This window comes from Blennius ocellaris (assembly GCF_963422515.1).
Source record: "Blennius ocellaris genome assembly, chromosome: 6".
In the NCBI taxonomy this organism is placed as follows: domain Eukaryota; kingdom Metazoa; phylum Chordata; class Actinopteri; order Blenniiformes; family Blenniidae; genus Blennius; species Blennius ocellaris.
Window position 1 is genome coordinate 24722290 of NC_137655.1, and position 16714 is coordinate 24739003.

The window sequence follows — 16714 nt, forward strand, 5'->3', positions numbered from 1 at the left end:
ACAACCAGAGGAAGAGGGGTAACTCCAACCTGTTTCACAACAGGAGGTAACAACCAGAGGAAGAGGGGTAACTCCAACCTGTTTCACAACAGGAGGTAACAACCAGAGGAAGAGGGGTAACTCCAGTCTGTTTCACAACAGGAGGTAACAACCAGAGGAAGCGGGGTAACTCCAACCTGTTTCACAACAGGAGGTAACTCCAACCAGAGGAAGAGGGGTAACTCCAGTCTGTTTCACAAAGCGGTGTAACGTCAACTCTCGGTCAGTTACCATGGCAACAGACGCTCTAGAACTAACCTGGTCAGGAGCAGGTTTTTGTCAGTGAACCTGGAGTTTCTCTCTGGCTCCGCCCCCTTTCAGACGGACACAGGATTTCATTTCCTCATTCAGCGGGGAGTTTTGGTGAAACAGTTCTGCAGTGCCTTATTCCAGATGCAAATTAGACGTCAACTTGTTTCCCTCAATATGGAATGTGCTTTTGATAATGATCCGATTGATGAAGGCGCAGCGTTACTTCTCCGAGAATTTAATATTGGCAGACAGATCATCATCAGACCAGAGATGTACTGGCATTTCCAGACACCTTCCTTTTTGAGCGGTACGTTTTACTGCAGAGACCATTATGTACATCCACAGTTTAATCGCTCTGTACATTAGCAACATCACCAGCTGAGCCTTGCCCTGACATCATAGCAGATATTGTGTGTTGCGCTGCGTTTCCTCACAAATGGCAGTTTTCTGTCCAATATTGGAGACGCAGAGCACCTGAGTAAGGCCACTGTATGCAGCCAATCAGAAAGGTGTGCCTGGCCCTAAAAAAGGTTTTTTTAGCAACTTTTGTTGTTTTCCCTGGAGAGAAACCTTCAAGAGTCATCAAGGAGGAGTTCCACAGGATTGCAGGTGAATGATGAGATCCATTAAATAAATATTAAATAACATTCTGTTAATGATATTGTGCTGCAATCTTAGAGTGGGATTAGTCATTTTCCTGTCTTTCAGGATTCCCAAATGTGATAGGCTGCATCGATGGAACGCACATCCCATCAAAGCTCCTTCTCACAATGAAGCAGATTTTGTGAACAGGAAGTCCATTCACAGCATAAATGTGCAGGTGCTTGAGGATTGATTGTTCCAGAATGTTAAAAATAAAGAGTGCATCATAGTTAAACATCTGTTATTCTGTGCACCATCCAGATCATATGTGATGCTGCAAACATCATCAGTAATGTGGAGGCCAAGTGGCCTGGGTCTGTACACGAGTCACCATGTACCGCGAGTCACACCTCAGCACCAGACTGCAGCGTGGTCAGTAGCCTCAGCACCAGACTGCAGCGTGGTCAGTAGCCTCAGCACCAGACTGCAACGTGGTCAGTAGCCTCAGCACCAGACTGCAACGTGGTCAGTAGCCTCAGCACCAGACTGCAGCGTGGTCAGTAGCCTCAGCACCAGACTGCAACGTGGTCAGTAGCCTCAGCACCAGCACAATATAGTTCACCCATCTCCCTCATGCATATCATTTAATGTGTCCACTTGACATTACAGGAGCGTTTGATGGCCTTCTGCTGGGTGACAGTGGTTACCATGACAACCCCGGCTGCTGACCCCTTACCCAGACCCTGAACCAGGCCCCCAACAGAACTTCATCCGGGCTCACTGCAGGACAAGAGCTCGGGTGGAGAGGACCATAGGCCTGCTGAAAGCCCGTTTCCAGTGCCTACGTCACCTCAGGGTGACCCTGAGAGGGCCTTCATAACACCCTGCCCTACATAGAGAGGACCCTGCCCTACATAGAGAGGACCCTGCCCTACGTAGAGAGGACCCTCCGCTCTGCAGTTTGGACACTGTTCTGCAGCCTAGACGCCACTCTGCAGCCTGGATGCCACTCTGCAGCCTGGACGCCTGTACGCCGCTCTGCAGTCTGGACACTGCTCTGCAGTCTGGACGCCGCTCTGCAGCCTGGACGCCGCTCTGCAGTCTGGATGCCGCTCTGCAACCTGGACGCCGCTCTGCAGCCTGGACGCCTGGACGCCGCTCTGCAGTCTGGACGCCTCTCTGCATCCTGGATGCCTGGACGCCGCTCTGCAGTCTGGACGCCTCTCTGCAGCCTGGACGCCTCTCTGCAGCCTGGACACCTGGACGCCGCTCTGCAGTCTGGACGCAGCACTGCAGTCTGGACGCCGCTCTGCAGCCTGGACGCATGGACGCCGCTCTGCAGCCTGGACGCCTCTCTGCAGTCTGGACGCTGCTCTGCAGCCTGGACGCCGCTCTGCAGTCTGGACGTCGCTCTGCAACCTGGACGCCTCTCTGCAGTCTGGACGCCGCTCTGCAGCCTGGACGCCTGGACGCCGCTCTGCAGTCTGGACCATCCACGCGTCCAGACTGCAGAGCGGCGTCCAGGCGTCCAGGCTGCAGAGAGGCGTCCAGGCTGCAGAGAGGCGTCCAGGCTGCAGAGCGGTGTCCAGGCTGCAGAGCAGCGTCCAGGTGTCCAGGACGCCGCTGGACACTGCAGTCTGGACGCCGCTCTGCAGTCTGGACGCAGCACTGCAGTCTGGACGCCGCTCTGCAGCCTGGACGCATGGACGCCGCTCTGCAGCCTGGACGCCTCTCTGCAGTCTGGACGCCGCTCTGCAGCCTGGACGCCGCTCTGCAGTCTGGACGCCTCTCTGCAACCTGGATGCCTCTCTGCAGCCTGGACGCCTGGACGCCGCTCTGCAGTCTGGACGCCGCTCTGCAGCCTGGACGCCGCTCTGCAGCCTGGACGCCTGGACGCCGCTCTGCAGTCTGGACCATCCAGGCGTCCAGGCTGCAGAGCGGCGTCCAGGCTGCAGAGCGGCGTCCAGGCGTCCAGGACGCCGCTGGACACTGCAGTCTGGACGCCGCTCTGCAGTCTGGACGCAGCACTGCAGTCTGGACGCTGCTATGCAGCCTGGACGCCTCTCTGCAGTCTGGACGCCGCTCTGCAGCCTGGACGCCGCTCTGCAGCCTGGACGCCTCTCTGCAGTCTGGACGCCGCTCTGCAGCCTGGACGCCGCTCTGCAGTCTGGACGCCGCTCTGCAGCCTGGACGCCTCTCTGCAGTCTGGACGCCCGGACGCCGCTCTGCAGCCTGGACGCCTCTCTGCAGTCTGGACGCCGCTCTGCAGCCTGGACGCCGCTCTGCAGTCTGGACGCCGCTCTGCAGCCTGGATGCCTCTCTGCAGTCTGGACGCCGCTCTGCAGCCTGGACGCCTGGACGCCGCTCTGCAGCCTGGACGCCGCTCTGCAGCCTGGACGCCTCTCTGCAGCCTGGACGCCTGGACGCCGCTCTGCAGCCTGGACGCCTGGACGCCGCTCTGCAGCCTGGACGCCGCTTTGCAGCCTGCAGCCTGCAGCCTCTCAGCAGTTGGCGTCCAGCTGAGCGGCGGGTTCAGCCCGTCAGGAGAAGTCACTGTGCTCCGACACACATCCTGTCACCAGCCTTAGTGTGAGACAGCCACTGAAAAAGTACATCCAAGTATTGACATTTAATACTTGCTGTTTCTTGAAGCTTATGATTGGCGGTTAAAAAAGCATGCAATTTGCAGCACTTCATAGTTTATAGGTCTAAATGATGGCACGGCGGGGGAGGGGTTTCCTCTGGATCTATGCAGTGTGCAGCATCCGTGGGCCTCCTGTTCTCTCCGGGTCTCCAACAGGCCAGAAATAGACATTTATAGTAAATTGGATATTCTAACTTGCTTGTTGGTGTGAATGTGAGTGTGTGTTACTGTCTTGTTTATTGTGACTGGGGAACTCAGTGAGAGTTTTAATCGTAACAAAATGACACTTAAGATAGCTTGATAATGTACATTGTACTTAAACTCATGATATCCTGAGCTCAGTGTCTCTAACAAGAGCATCAGAGATGTCTGACCTCCGCCAAGCGTCGACATGAACACAGGGAAATGACACATATTCCACATCCAGATCAACTGCCTTTATTCATTTTGTTTTAGTTTGGTGAGCCCATGTATTTATTTCATCATTTGAAAGAACACAAGAGAAGACAATAGCCTTCCATTCCTCCACCATAGTCAAGAAGCCTGGCTGCTTCTGGAGTTTCACTCACTCACTGGTGGCTCATGTCTGCTGGTAAGAAAAGCCCATTCTGATGTGGAGTTGATGGGGAAGAAGGGACGGTGGGTTGTGGAGTTCATGGAGGGAGACATTAAAGATCCCGTGGCACAGAATTGTGGCCATTTATTCCTCTTTCATCACACAGTACATTAAGACCGGTCATTTCACACACACCTGCACAACAGGACAACAACGCTGAATGACGCATGCATTGTGGGAAATGGAGTCGTAGCATGTTCTGGTTTGACAAAGTGACTCAGCATGTAACAATATGTAGCAAAATCTATATTTGTAACACTTGTTGTGGACCTGGGTCACTCCACAATGTAGTGAGTCCTTCCTTTGGTCAAAATGCACATGTGGACCAGTTTACATGGAGATCAGCTGACTAGTTTTTAGATATCCTGTTAACAGACAGACAAACAAACATTTTACAGCCTCTTTGGTGGAGGTAATTAGTGAAAACTGAAGTTCTCAAGTGGAAGCAGCCTTTACTCAGTGGTCAGTGAGTGGCCAGGAGAGGCTAGATAACGAAAAGGAAAAAGAGGTTGAGGAAAAAAAAAATTCAAGCACGCCACTTAAAGTAGACTGAAGAGCATTTCTAGTGTAAAACATAAAAAAGGAGTGCTGACATGCATAAGTGAAAGTTTGTGAACCTGCAAACTCGTCAACATCACGGAAAGTCAAACTCAAGGTAGTTGTATGGCCACATGTGAATTTAATGGTAAAATGATGGCACAATGTTTAGTTGTTGCTTTGTTTGGTTCACTTTTAACCAGACTGGATTTGATGCCACTGGCACAACTTCCTGCAAGTCACTGTTCAGTTGGAACAACCGGCTTTGTGTTATTTGTGCTAATCTTACAAAAACTGTGTGACTCACGGTGGACAAGGTAGAAATTGAAGTTGCTTTTATTAACGTCACCATTTTGGAATTCGCAATAACAACTGCCGACGGGATCTGGTGGACTGGATTTAGCCCGTGGGTTTGACACCCCTGGTGTAGTGGGTCATTTTACAGCTGGACTCGTCTCTCGTACAAAGTCCAGATGGAATCTGAAGTCTGCATGAAACCAGAAGAACCCAGAGGTGGAGCTTCAACTGGTGACGGAGCGAAGCGAAGCAGACTGACGGTGCTCAGGGTCAGACACTGTTGTTAAACAGGGGGAAGGAGGCGGGCACACACACACACACACACACACACACCAATTACTTCGGGAACACACACACACACACACACGTGAGCGATCATGGCAACAATGCCACCACTTCATCCTCACACCACAACTCGTGTCTTCACTGCAGGCCTCAACACTTTCTGTTGAGTCACAGTGGATGTGAATGGAAAAAACTAACTGACGGGCAAAATGCTTTCAAATGTGTTCGTCTGAAAGGCAGGGGGATATCTGCTTTGTGACTACGTAGAGAGTGTCGCAGGCAGCAGTTTGTCACTTCCTGCCTCTACATACAGCCTGAGAGGAGGAAGTGTCGACAGACGTCTGAGGAGGTCGTTTCCACAAAGCACATCCACACTAATGCAGCCTCGTCTTTTTAAGTGTTCGAACCTTTTGGCATTTGTTGAAGGTTCTGACCGTTTCGTCTCCAAATGATTTTTCAGACACTCTCTCGCGGAGACCACCTGGGGTAAAAGCATTTCCTAAAGGTCTCACAGTTGACGACGTGTATTGGAACAAAATCTGAGGTGATGCAAAATGTCAGGAGAAATAGGTTTGTGTTCAGACACAGATTTGGGGAAGGTAGTAAAAAAGATCTGTCAAAGATTCACCTCTCACGTCTCGAAATGGAACCAAGTGAAACACAGAGGACTCTTTCCATGTTCTGCATTCCAGCTGTCTTGAATTGGAGCATTTCTGTTGATCACGCCACTGCAAGTAAAAAACAAACAATATGGGAACTTCCAAGAATAAAAACGTGACGGCAGAGTCTGAAATATAGAAAGCTGAACCTGTGTGTGTGTGTGTGTGTTGTGTGTGTGTGTGTGTGTGTGTGTGTGTGTGTGTGTGTGTGTGTGTGTGTGTGTGTGTGTGTGTGTGTGTGTGTGTGTGTGTGTGTGTGTGTGTGTGTGTGGGAGGGGGACATTTTTCACTGTCCTAAAAATAGGTGAGTCAGCCTTTAATTCACTTAGGTCACAAAACTATTCAGTCTAGTTTTTACATTAAAATGCATCATTTAAAAAAAACAAGCATTTTTAATCATTTTAAAGAACAAGATGCACAAAGGTACGCTTGCAAAGCAAGCAGCAGGAGAAAAGAATAGGGGGAAACAAAAGGGGTAACAAGATATAGCAGCGTAGCGGATGGCTTCAGGGAAGCAGAAGGAAGCATTGCAGCAGACCACCGAACACCACAAGATGGAACCTCAATTCCAACAAAAGGAACTCATTGTTACCAGATGGAATAAAGAAACTTTATTTTCCACATCGTGTGTTATGAGGCGTGTTCTTTTTGGGAACAGGGTGTGGAGGGTCGCCTAACTTTACAATGGAAAACAAATGTGGATCCCTGAAGATAGAAAACAGTCGGGAACCACGGAGAGATGGATCGTAGACATAGAGTGCATTTTTCCTCCAACACTCTCCAAGCATGCATGCTGTCAGTCCCATTCAGTCAGTGCAAGAGGCTCTCTCTCCACAGGGAGCAACTGGGAGATTTAGTGCCTTGCCCAAGGACACACTAAATGACCACGGTACCACCTGAGCCACAACAGCTCCAAGGCACCATACAACATAGTCAGAGATTTCATCCACAATAAGAAGGGATATAACTGTAAGAACCCACTGAAATAAATACATTTTTTCTTTTCCCTTGTTTTCCTTAAATTCCCATCATGTTGCTCTCGGGTCTATAAGTGTGACATGACATGCTTGTTTGGAATGAATACACATTGCTATATCCCATTAGAGATATATGTTACACTTCACTGACTCAACGACAAACCAAGAAGAGGAAGTTGCTGACTTGATTCTGTTCCCGCAACTTCTCATATGGTCAATATTGACATTTGCTTTTATGAGCTCACATGCAGCCTCCACGATAATGACCCTTTATTTCCTATTGCAATTGGGCAAATCAAGGCTCCTAAATAACCCAAGAGCAAGAAACAATTAGATTAGACTTTAAAGTATCCTCATAGAAATAGTCATTTTTGTTCAAAATCCATCAAATCTTATTTATTGGGTTGCTAATGTTAGAATTTATTAACACTGATATATGATGCTAACTTACCTCACATTACGGGATGCATCCTGGAAATCATTATTCCAAAATATAGGATGAATGAATGAAACGTTGGTAGAGTAATGAACTCCTGAAACATAAATGCACAAACACAGCCTCGGGCCGAGGCTGCAGCTCACGTGTGATGTGCTTTGTTTGAGCTCCAGCTTTGCAAGAAAAGTATTATACTTACATGAACACAGCTTGTTCTGGGACTTCATGGCCAGAGACTGTTCACAATGGATGATGTAAGAAAGACAATAACTAGCTTGAACTAAAAAAGGAAAATATGATTGTCGGAGGAAATTTCATTCGATTTTTTTACTCACAATAAAACAAGCAAAAAACATAATCCATTCATCTGATTAAGGACAATGTATGAAAGTGGCCTCAATTTGATTAGAAAAAAAAGACAAAAAATATAACATATAGGTCACATAGAGACTCAACACAATGTGGAATTTGGGACGCGACTGCCAGCAATGTCACAACAACCGAGCCGCAGCCGGTTGGCAGGAAGCTGGTCCATACCTGCAATTCAATTTAACTTTATTTATACAGCACCAAATACAACACAGTCCTTCCTGGGTGCTTTTAACAGAGAAAAGAGGAAAAAGCCAACAGAGCCACATGAGCAACAGGTTGATTTGCGACTGTGGAAAGAAAAAGTCTCTCTAACAGGAAGAAGCTTTGTAGAAACCAGAGTCAGAGGTGGAGGAGTTCTGTTGATAGTCACTTTATTTGAAACTCCACCCATCTGTCCATCTTCTGTCCTGCTCATCCTGTCCAGGGTGGCGGAGCGCTGGAGCTGATCCCAGCGCAGTGAGCGAGGCCTTTGAAACGGAAACCACATATTATAATATGAAATATGCTTCATCAAGTTTTTCTTTTACCTGTAGACCACAGTTTAAAAAAAAACAACTAATCCATGAATCACTTAAAACATTTCAGTTTTAATGTAATGAATGTAGAATATGAAGAGTTTCCTTTCCATACTTTTGATATACACCTTTCTGATGACTGACATTATAATTGAACATTTTTGACATTTTCGGACATTACTGATTCACTGTCTGCCTCCAAACAACAGGCTGATGTCGTCATAATGGAAACGTATTTATATTCTCTCATCTGAAGCCATCATGCATTCATAAAAGCGGTTGTCACGGCTCAGTAATAAATAATAAATGGAAAGTGAGACAACATACTGTGCAAACACTCAGCCACTTCCAACTTATACAGTCGTCTGGGGATGCATCAGATGGCGACGGGGTCTGCACACAAACAACTCTATACCCCTCCAATTGACAGTGAGATCGACAAATGATGTGCAAATATTGATATAGTATACGGAGCGCACCTGGTGGGAACGACAATCCAAATGAACACCCATTTTCCTCAATCCCACTAATCCATTTGTTTAGACATTGAGATCATCTTCTGTTGGCGAGAAGCTCTCATCTATAAGTGTGTAAGCTGGCAGAAATAAAACAACACATCTTCCCAGTTTCATGTCTGAGACTGGAGTCTCTCAAAATGCATTATATATGAAGAAGCAGGGGATCCGGTAGAGCTAGGTTTCACCCACTCAGTTATCAAAGCATAAAGTGTAGTTTAGAAATAGATCTATTTTTATATCATCATTTCTACAATAGTTTTTTTCTTACATGTGAAGATTGTTGTATGGCGCTGAAATAGATCCAAGGAAAACATTTTATGATTGTACATTCATTGATCATAAAGCATAAACAGCTGGATACAAATTGGATGCTTTATAGGGAAACACAGTTTTTCACGTCAGTCCTTCATACAAAATCTTGACATCATATCATTTGTCAACTTTTTTCCTTCTTCCATATTTACATGTTTGATGTGGTTTTATCATTGGCTGATAAAATCCCTCTGAGAGGATTTGCAGCCCGCCCATCTGCCAAGGGCGGTGTTTGGTAAAGGGCCATCTGACACTGTTAATGATGGGATGGCAGGGAAACCTCCAGCATCCACCTTCTGGTCCTGCTGCGGTTTGATCAAAAGCTTAAAGAATCAGAATTGAGGAAAGCCAAAGCAACGCCAATAATCCCTGAAGGAATAAATACAGAGGTTCATGCCATTTGAACGGGCCTTGCCTATATAATTGTTTTTATCAAGATGTTTGTCTGAGTCTTGTTATGAAGAGAGGGTTATTTGTCTTCACGCCTGCGCGGATCGTTATGAACGCCTGAAGTAGAAGAAACATCTGTACAATGATGTGGTTGGACAGCGGAAGGCTTTCCTGACTAGTAGAGGGACTCATCACATAATCATCTGTAAAATGTCGAACTACTTTCCATTATTTACCAAACGGAGAGCATCTAGCAAATATTAAAAAAAGAAAAACTCCCATCAGCCTCCCCCCCATGGGTGATTAGACCAGTTGTGCGATGTAAGGACATGTAAGGATATTCATCATCACGTGTCCCACAGGAACATTTTCAGAAACAGCTGCCAAGACCCCACGTTGTGCAGTTTTTCAAACAATCTCCATAAAGGAAATGGCACGGCTCATCACAAAAACTATTTAAAACATGGAGTGTTTTGAGACTCGGTAGAATCAACAGGCTTTAATGTTTTGAGGAATTTAAAAGAAGGGACAATATGTTGAATTCTTGATAAAGATAAAGGTTAAAGCTACGAAAAGCAAAATAAACATGGAAACATGTTCTAGAGGAGACGAGGTGAAATTGTGTAAAATTTGGGGGCAGATGTCTTGAATAACTAGTTTTAATCGCAGCTCCTTGAGGGGAGCAACATTTGTCCGGTGCTGTAGTGACGTGAACACTTCAGTTCTACTCGGATTTATTTCAAAATAACACCGATGAAAATGTGATTGTTCTAAGAACATACATCCGTTTGCCAAAGTAGCAGAGGGTTGCTACAAGCCTGGTTATTTACATTGGATGTATTCAGTAGATGTGCAAGATGATCAGAGAATCAACAGAAAGTCATGCTACATGTCACGTTTTGGTGGATTTATATGAACGCCACATGAACAATTCTTACTGTGAGAAAGACATCATGGGATTGAACCAAACAAGGAGCATGGTCGTCATTTCACAGAGGGAACTGGTCATTATATACCCCCACTGGGAAAAGAAAACACAAGGAAAGAAATGTTCAACTTGACAGTAGTTGAGTATTAAGTCTCAAACCTTGACATTTTAAATATGAGAAATGAGTGAGTCTAACCAGGGATGAGAAATTTTGACAACCAGCAGGGCAGATTATGACTGCGCATCTATCCCACAGGGAAACATCTGACCCTTCATGTCTGAGACAAATCTCCTTTTCCATTTCCACTGTAAAAAGCACACGCACGATTATTCAAATAACTTTGCACAACCTGTCAAATCATTGAATCATTGTTCTTACCCAGCAAGGGTCATGAGGAGTCAGCAGAGTCTGCTCTTTCAGGACCAACATGAAAGTGGTGCAGCAAAGAAAAAAATTAAACAACCAGTACAAAGCTGAATATGTTAACAAGAGAGGACATATTAAAATGCTGAGGGCGTGTCTTAAATCACTGACCAATCAGCAGACGGCTCCTCAAAACCAGATCCGTTCTGTTGTTCTGAGTTCCCCGATGGAAGGGCGACGGAAAAGCGTCAACCTTTGGATGGTTGTTTCCGGAAAAACACAAATTCTTGTGGCGGAAACCTGAACCTTAAAGACCGTACCAGTCTGTTCCTGTACTTTGTGCAGTGGAAACCTGAACCTTAAAGACTGTACCAGTCTGTTCCTGCACTTTGTGCGGTGGAAACCTGAACCTTAAAGACCGTACCAGTCTGTTCCTGTACTTTGTGCAGTGGAAACCTGAACCTTAAAGACCGTACCAGTCTATTCCTGCACTTTGTGCAGTGGAAACCTGAACCTTAAAGACCGTACCAGTCTGTTCCTGCACTTTGTGCGGTGGAAACGGGGCTTTAGAATAGCGGTGCCTGGTTCTTATCAATCCATACATATGGGACAGCAGGGCCCGGGACTATGGCTTTATCAGCACCATACATGTACAGTGCAGGTCGTTATCAACACACTGCAGGTCGTTATCAACAAAGCGTGTGAAGGATGAAGCCGCGAAGCAGCAAACGTAAACACATTGCGACACAGTCCTCCTCTGCTGGACTCACTACACCACTTGGAGAGAGAATCGTAGTTTTACGCTAGAATGTGTTTTCTTCATCTTATGAATGAAAGTTTCTTGGTTGGTTTTGCAGAGCAGCAGACATTTATTTACTTTTTCTGTAATCAGATCTTGAAGACTCTCCCCTCGTCTTCCTCAGTCTCACCAATGACACCAACATCTCTCCTTTTGATTCTTTGAATACCCTGCATACTTTGTGCATAACAGACTTACTAAAAATGATTAAAGCGCCACTTGAGCCGTGTCATTTGAATCGGTTTCACAATGAGCCTGACTGAAAACTAACAGCACCTTTTTCAACACAATATGTGTCAGCTAAACTGTTCCGTCACGCACCAAATGAATATGTAACGTAACAGCAGTCACAGTGATGTTGTGTCTAACGCCATCAAAATTTGAGTTTGGTAGATTTTTAAAGAATAAGAAATGTGATGAAGGTAAAGTTGAACACGTGGGTCTGAACACCAGCACAAGGTGAAAACCTGCCAGGTGAGAGAGTTGACACCCAGACACTCTCGCCATGCCTTCTGTCAGCCAAGGCCCTTTGGAGCGCTGATCATTTCTTCAAACAGACGAGTTCCTCGCCTTCCTGAACAAAAGTCTCGCCTTAACCTAGTCTTCGTCCCTTCACCAGTGAGTCTTGTCTTCCATGTTGAGTTGTCTGCACCCACCAGGACGTAATCCTGCACCGTGGTCTTTCTGCTCTGCTGCTCCTGGCTGTGGAATGTTTCCCTCAGCAGCTTCAGAAGCCCTCTGGAAGTATTTCTCTTTATTAAGGTACGGAGATCACAGTACTATCCTCCCGGTTGCTTTTAACATAATAGACGTGCTTTCTTTTATTTCTCACTGCTTCAATGCACTACATGAAAACTGAGCTGAAGCACTTTGAGATTTGCATTAAAATGAAAATCCTTTAGCAATAAAATGCACTATTGTATAACTGTTAATTATTATAATGGTGGCTTTGCTTCTTTTTTCTTCTTCTCCGCAATGACACACACACACACACACACACACACACACACACACACACACACACACACACACACACACACACACACACACCCAACCCACTCTTGGCCCCTTACATTCCTGCGTCTCGTGACGCAACACTCGTCTTGTCAAAATCCCCGCTGGAGCTTCACGCGCTCTGCAGACCAGCGTCCAGCTCGATGGAGTCGTTACTGTGAGCGCGGATTACAATGAGCCGGAGAGTATCGGCCGTCACGCCGAACGCGGAAGGTTTGAGTTATTTTCCAACTGGGATTATTTAAGCAAATGATTCGGTCTGATCAGACACAAGAAGAGCGCAAGAAGCGTGGAGGAGACGGAGAAGACGCGCTGAGGTAACAGGTGGCGCGCAGTGGTTTAGAAAGAAAGAAAGAAAGAAAGAACGAAAGAAAGAAAGAACGAAAGAAAGAAAGAACGAAAGAAAGAAAAGTGCTTTTCTCTCGCTGACGACAGTTTTCAAGGTCGCTTCAGGAGCTCGAAAAGTGTCCAGGGCAGCGGAGGGAGTGGAGGAATGTGCGTTTTCCATCCCAGCATGACGCGCGCGGAGAAAGCACGCGCGGAGACGGACTTGGGAAAGAAGCTGGTGAATATTTCAACTTTGCAGCCGCGCAATGTGATCACACCCTCCGAGTGAAGAGTACAGAAACTCCGATGAATGGACTGCAGGATGTTTTCCGGTCAGGCTGGAACCAATTCCAGCTTCAACCTGAGCGGTGAGCGGGAGCTGCTGGACCCGCCGGCCGGCGCGGCCAAGCTGTCCCCGACGGGCTTCGTGGTGCTGTCCGTGGTGCTGGGCTTCATCATGACCTTTGGCTTCCTCAACAACTTCGTCGTCCTGCTCTTGTTCTGCAAATTCAAGAAGCTGCGGACCCCGGTGAACATGATGCTGCTCAACATCAGCGTCAGCGACATGCTGGTGTGTCTGTTCGGCACGACGCTCAGCTTCGCGTCCAGCATCCGCGGCAAGTGGCTGCTGGGGCGCAGCGGCTGCAGCTGGTACGGCTTCATCAACTCCTGCTTCGGTAAGGCTGCGGCTTCGAGCTCGCTGCTCCGTGCAGGCAACTGCATCCAGACGCACACGAGGAGATTAGTCGGTGCAACGTTTTACAGTGGACACATTCCAGTTTATGACCCAATTGTTTAGAATTGAATTTTATGTCATTTTTTTTTTTTGGGGGGGGGGGGGTTTCCATATGGTGGGCAGGGCGGAGCTTCCGCTTTCTTTGCAATATCACTGATAACCAACTCAACCCGAGGATGAGGATGATAAAGCTCTCAGCAGTATCCCACAACTATAAATCTACTTAGTTGCATCATGATCTAAATCCCCGTCGACACCGCAGTAGGCAGTTGGATTTATTATTATTGCATGGAAATCCCTCTTTACATCATAAGAGTAATAGCTTTATTGAGGTCACGGAGAGAAATACAAGTTTCAATCGTCCTTTTAGTCCTTTTCTTATTGCAGGATGAAGCGTTTTTCACAGAGATGTCGTAGTTGCACCAATATGAATATAATTGATTTGTGAGGCAAAAGTCTGAAGTGTCATGAACACTTCCAGTTCATCCATCTTTGCACACGTTGGAATATAGAGCACAGTAATCATCACACAATGTCTAATCACATGCAGTGATCAAGATATGGACAAAGCATGGGACTAAATATTTGGGTTATTTCAGGCGCAATTAACACTTTCTCATTCAAGGCAAGACATGTATTTATGTCACCATTCACACTCAAGGCAATCCAGAGGAAATAAGGAAATACATGCCATCATATCTCCAGTCACTTTGGATTTGTTTTGTAATTTAAGGATCTGTGAAGTCCTTCCTGTGCATTTTCCTTATTTCTGACTCCAATAAGTCACTGAAGTCTGAAATATCCCTCGTTAAGGAAAAAGGAAAAGAACAGGGGTACAAGTAACATTAATACAACCTCAGTGTCCTTCTCACTCATAAATGCTCAGCGGTGCCCTTTTACATGTAACTTCAAGATTAATGACGCTCGACATCAGGGGGCATAAATGTACATGTCATCACAAGGACATTCACACTTTATTCAAAGTCTTCAAGCTGAACTCGTAATGTGACGGCACCCTTGATACTGTATTTAACATTGTAGTTTTATTCAATTTCACTTTTTGTGAAAATCCTCCTTTCTACTGTATGTTTGGCACACTTGATTATATGCAATTCGCTGTAAATATAAATATTAAAGTCAGTTATTAAAAATGAATACTAAGTGTTGTAGCACACATGTACAGAAAAGCTTCAAAGATTTGTTTGATTTGATTGAAGAGGTTTTGAAACGCTAACACAAACAGGAAATGCAGTTGAAGGTGAGACAAATAAGATGCCTTATGCTGAAAAACAATCCATCAATAATCTTTGAGCTACAATTTGCTTTCATACGAGCACGAGTTTGTACGGATGAAGCAAATACAATGTGTATTTTCTATCCCGTTGATTTAAAATACAAATACCCACTGAAATCTGACACGCCAGTGCCATTGTGCCGAACCACAGGTCCAAAGGTAGCGTTCCCCTTAAGAAGATGTATTAGAGATGCTTGTTGCTTATCAACCAAGATCAATGGATCTGCAATAACCCTGACAATCACATTTATCCATCTCTTTCAAGCACCTGACCTTCTCTGTCCCCCCACACACACAACCTTGTGTCTTACAGTGAGATATGTTGGTCTGTGATGTGGAAAAACACTATTCCTTTCACAAATTAATTCTCATATGTGACAAATGCGAAAATAAATAGTTGAGCTTGTATTTTTCCACAGAGACACAAACAGAGTAGCGTTTTTCCAGTGGTTTTAAAGTGCAATTCAAACGCCAGAAGATGGTGCGATAGTGTAACAGATTGGAAGAACTGACCCCTGAAAGCAAAAGATAAGAAGAAATGACTCATTGATCGTTGCAGGTTGGTTTCTCTTGCTTCCGCCATGGTTTTAGTCTTTGCACTGAAGATCAATAGTCGATGAGTGTATAAAATCAGATAGCCTATAGATTTCCCAGAGCTCATGCAAGGGCAGACATTTCATTTCCCTGGTGGGACGAAGAAGAGACGATGAACGGAAACATTTCTCCACAGTGGTCGCTAAATCTCTCCTCTTAATGCTACTTTTGTACAACTTGTGTACTGTCAGTATTAAACTCAAGTCTCAATATGTGGTGTGACCCGGTAAAACACACAATAAATCTTTCTCATTTTAACTTATACAACATATTGAGATCTAAGGTTGATTTGCGAGGAAAAGGAGCCAGCAGAATGCAGATTAGTTGCACTGCGGTTCCAATCTTAATTGCGCTCTCACCTTGCACATATCCTAAGAGGGAATTAATGAAGCAGAATTGAAACTGGCAGCAGGAGCGACGAACCAGGGGAAATCTGCTTTGTAATGAAAAGCTTTGTGGCCTTTTCACACGTGTGGATATGAAGAAAACTCTTTGCATTATCCGCTGACCCTTCCTGTATTTATGTCAGAAATGTAAAAAAAAAACTCAGCAAGCACTGACCTGCTTTAGGATTCATAGAAACTCTGCAGCAGGTGTTTGATAAACCCTGAGTACACACTTGTACCGACAGCCGCAAACCCTGATGACTTCTTCTGTCTGTGTGTGTGTGTGTGTGTGTGTGTGTGTGTGTGTGTGTGTGTGTGTGTGTGTGTGTGTGTGTGTGTGTGTGTGTGTGTGTGTGTGTGTGTGTACAAGCATCTCCAGATAGCTCCACTTCATGTGTCACCTTAAGACCAATGGATGCACAGTTGTGTGCAAGAACATCTGCTGTTGAAGTGGCCAGATGGTTCAATGGCAGCTGATTTATTCTGAAACTAGCAAAACAGCCGCTGTTGTACACTACAGATAAAATGTGCTTTGTTGTGAAGAGGCAAACCGTATAGAAACAACCTATGTAGTGACAGAGTGTCCTTTACATTCCGGGGTGGAGGGGGCCCACATGGAAAGAACCTATATGAGGATATATGCACATATATGAAACCTATATGCAGCATATATGTGCATATATGCACATATATGTGCATATATGTGCATATATGCACATATATGACAATATATGGGCTGCATATATGCACATATATGACAATATATGCTGCATATATGCACATATATGCTGCATATATGCACATATATGACAATATATGGGCTGCATATATGCACATATAT

At 45.6% G+C, this 16714-nt stretch overlaps 1 protein-coding gene across 1 annotated transcript in view; it reads left to right on the forward strand.

Annotated features, from left to right (window-relative positions):
* Window positions 1-13173: 13173 nt before the first annotated feature.
* The window catches only part of tmtops2b (teleost multiple tissue opsin 2b), a gene marked incomplete at both ends in the record, with an annotated part of 48489 nt that continues 44948 nt past the window's right edge, over window positions 13174-16714 (forward strand). The window contains one exon of the mRNA XM_080498677.1: window positions 13174-13540. Within this exon, the coding sequence (XP_080354803.1) occupies window positions 13174-13540 (367 nt within the window). The remainder of the gene's footprint in view (window positions 13541-16714) is intronic.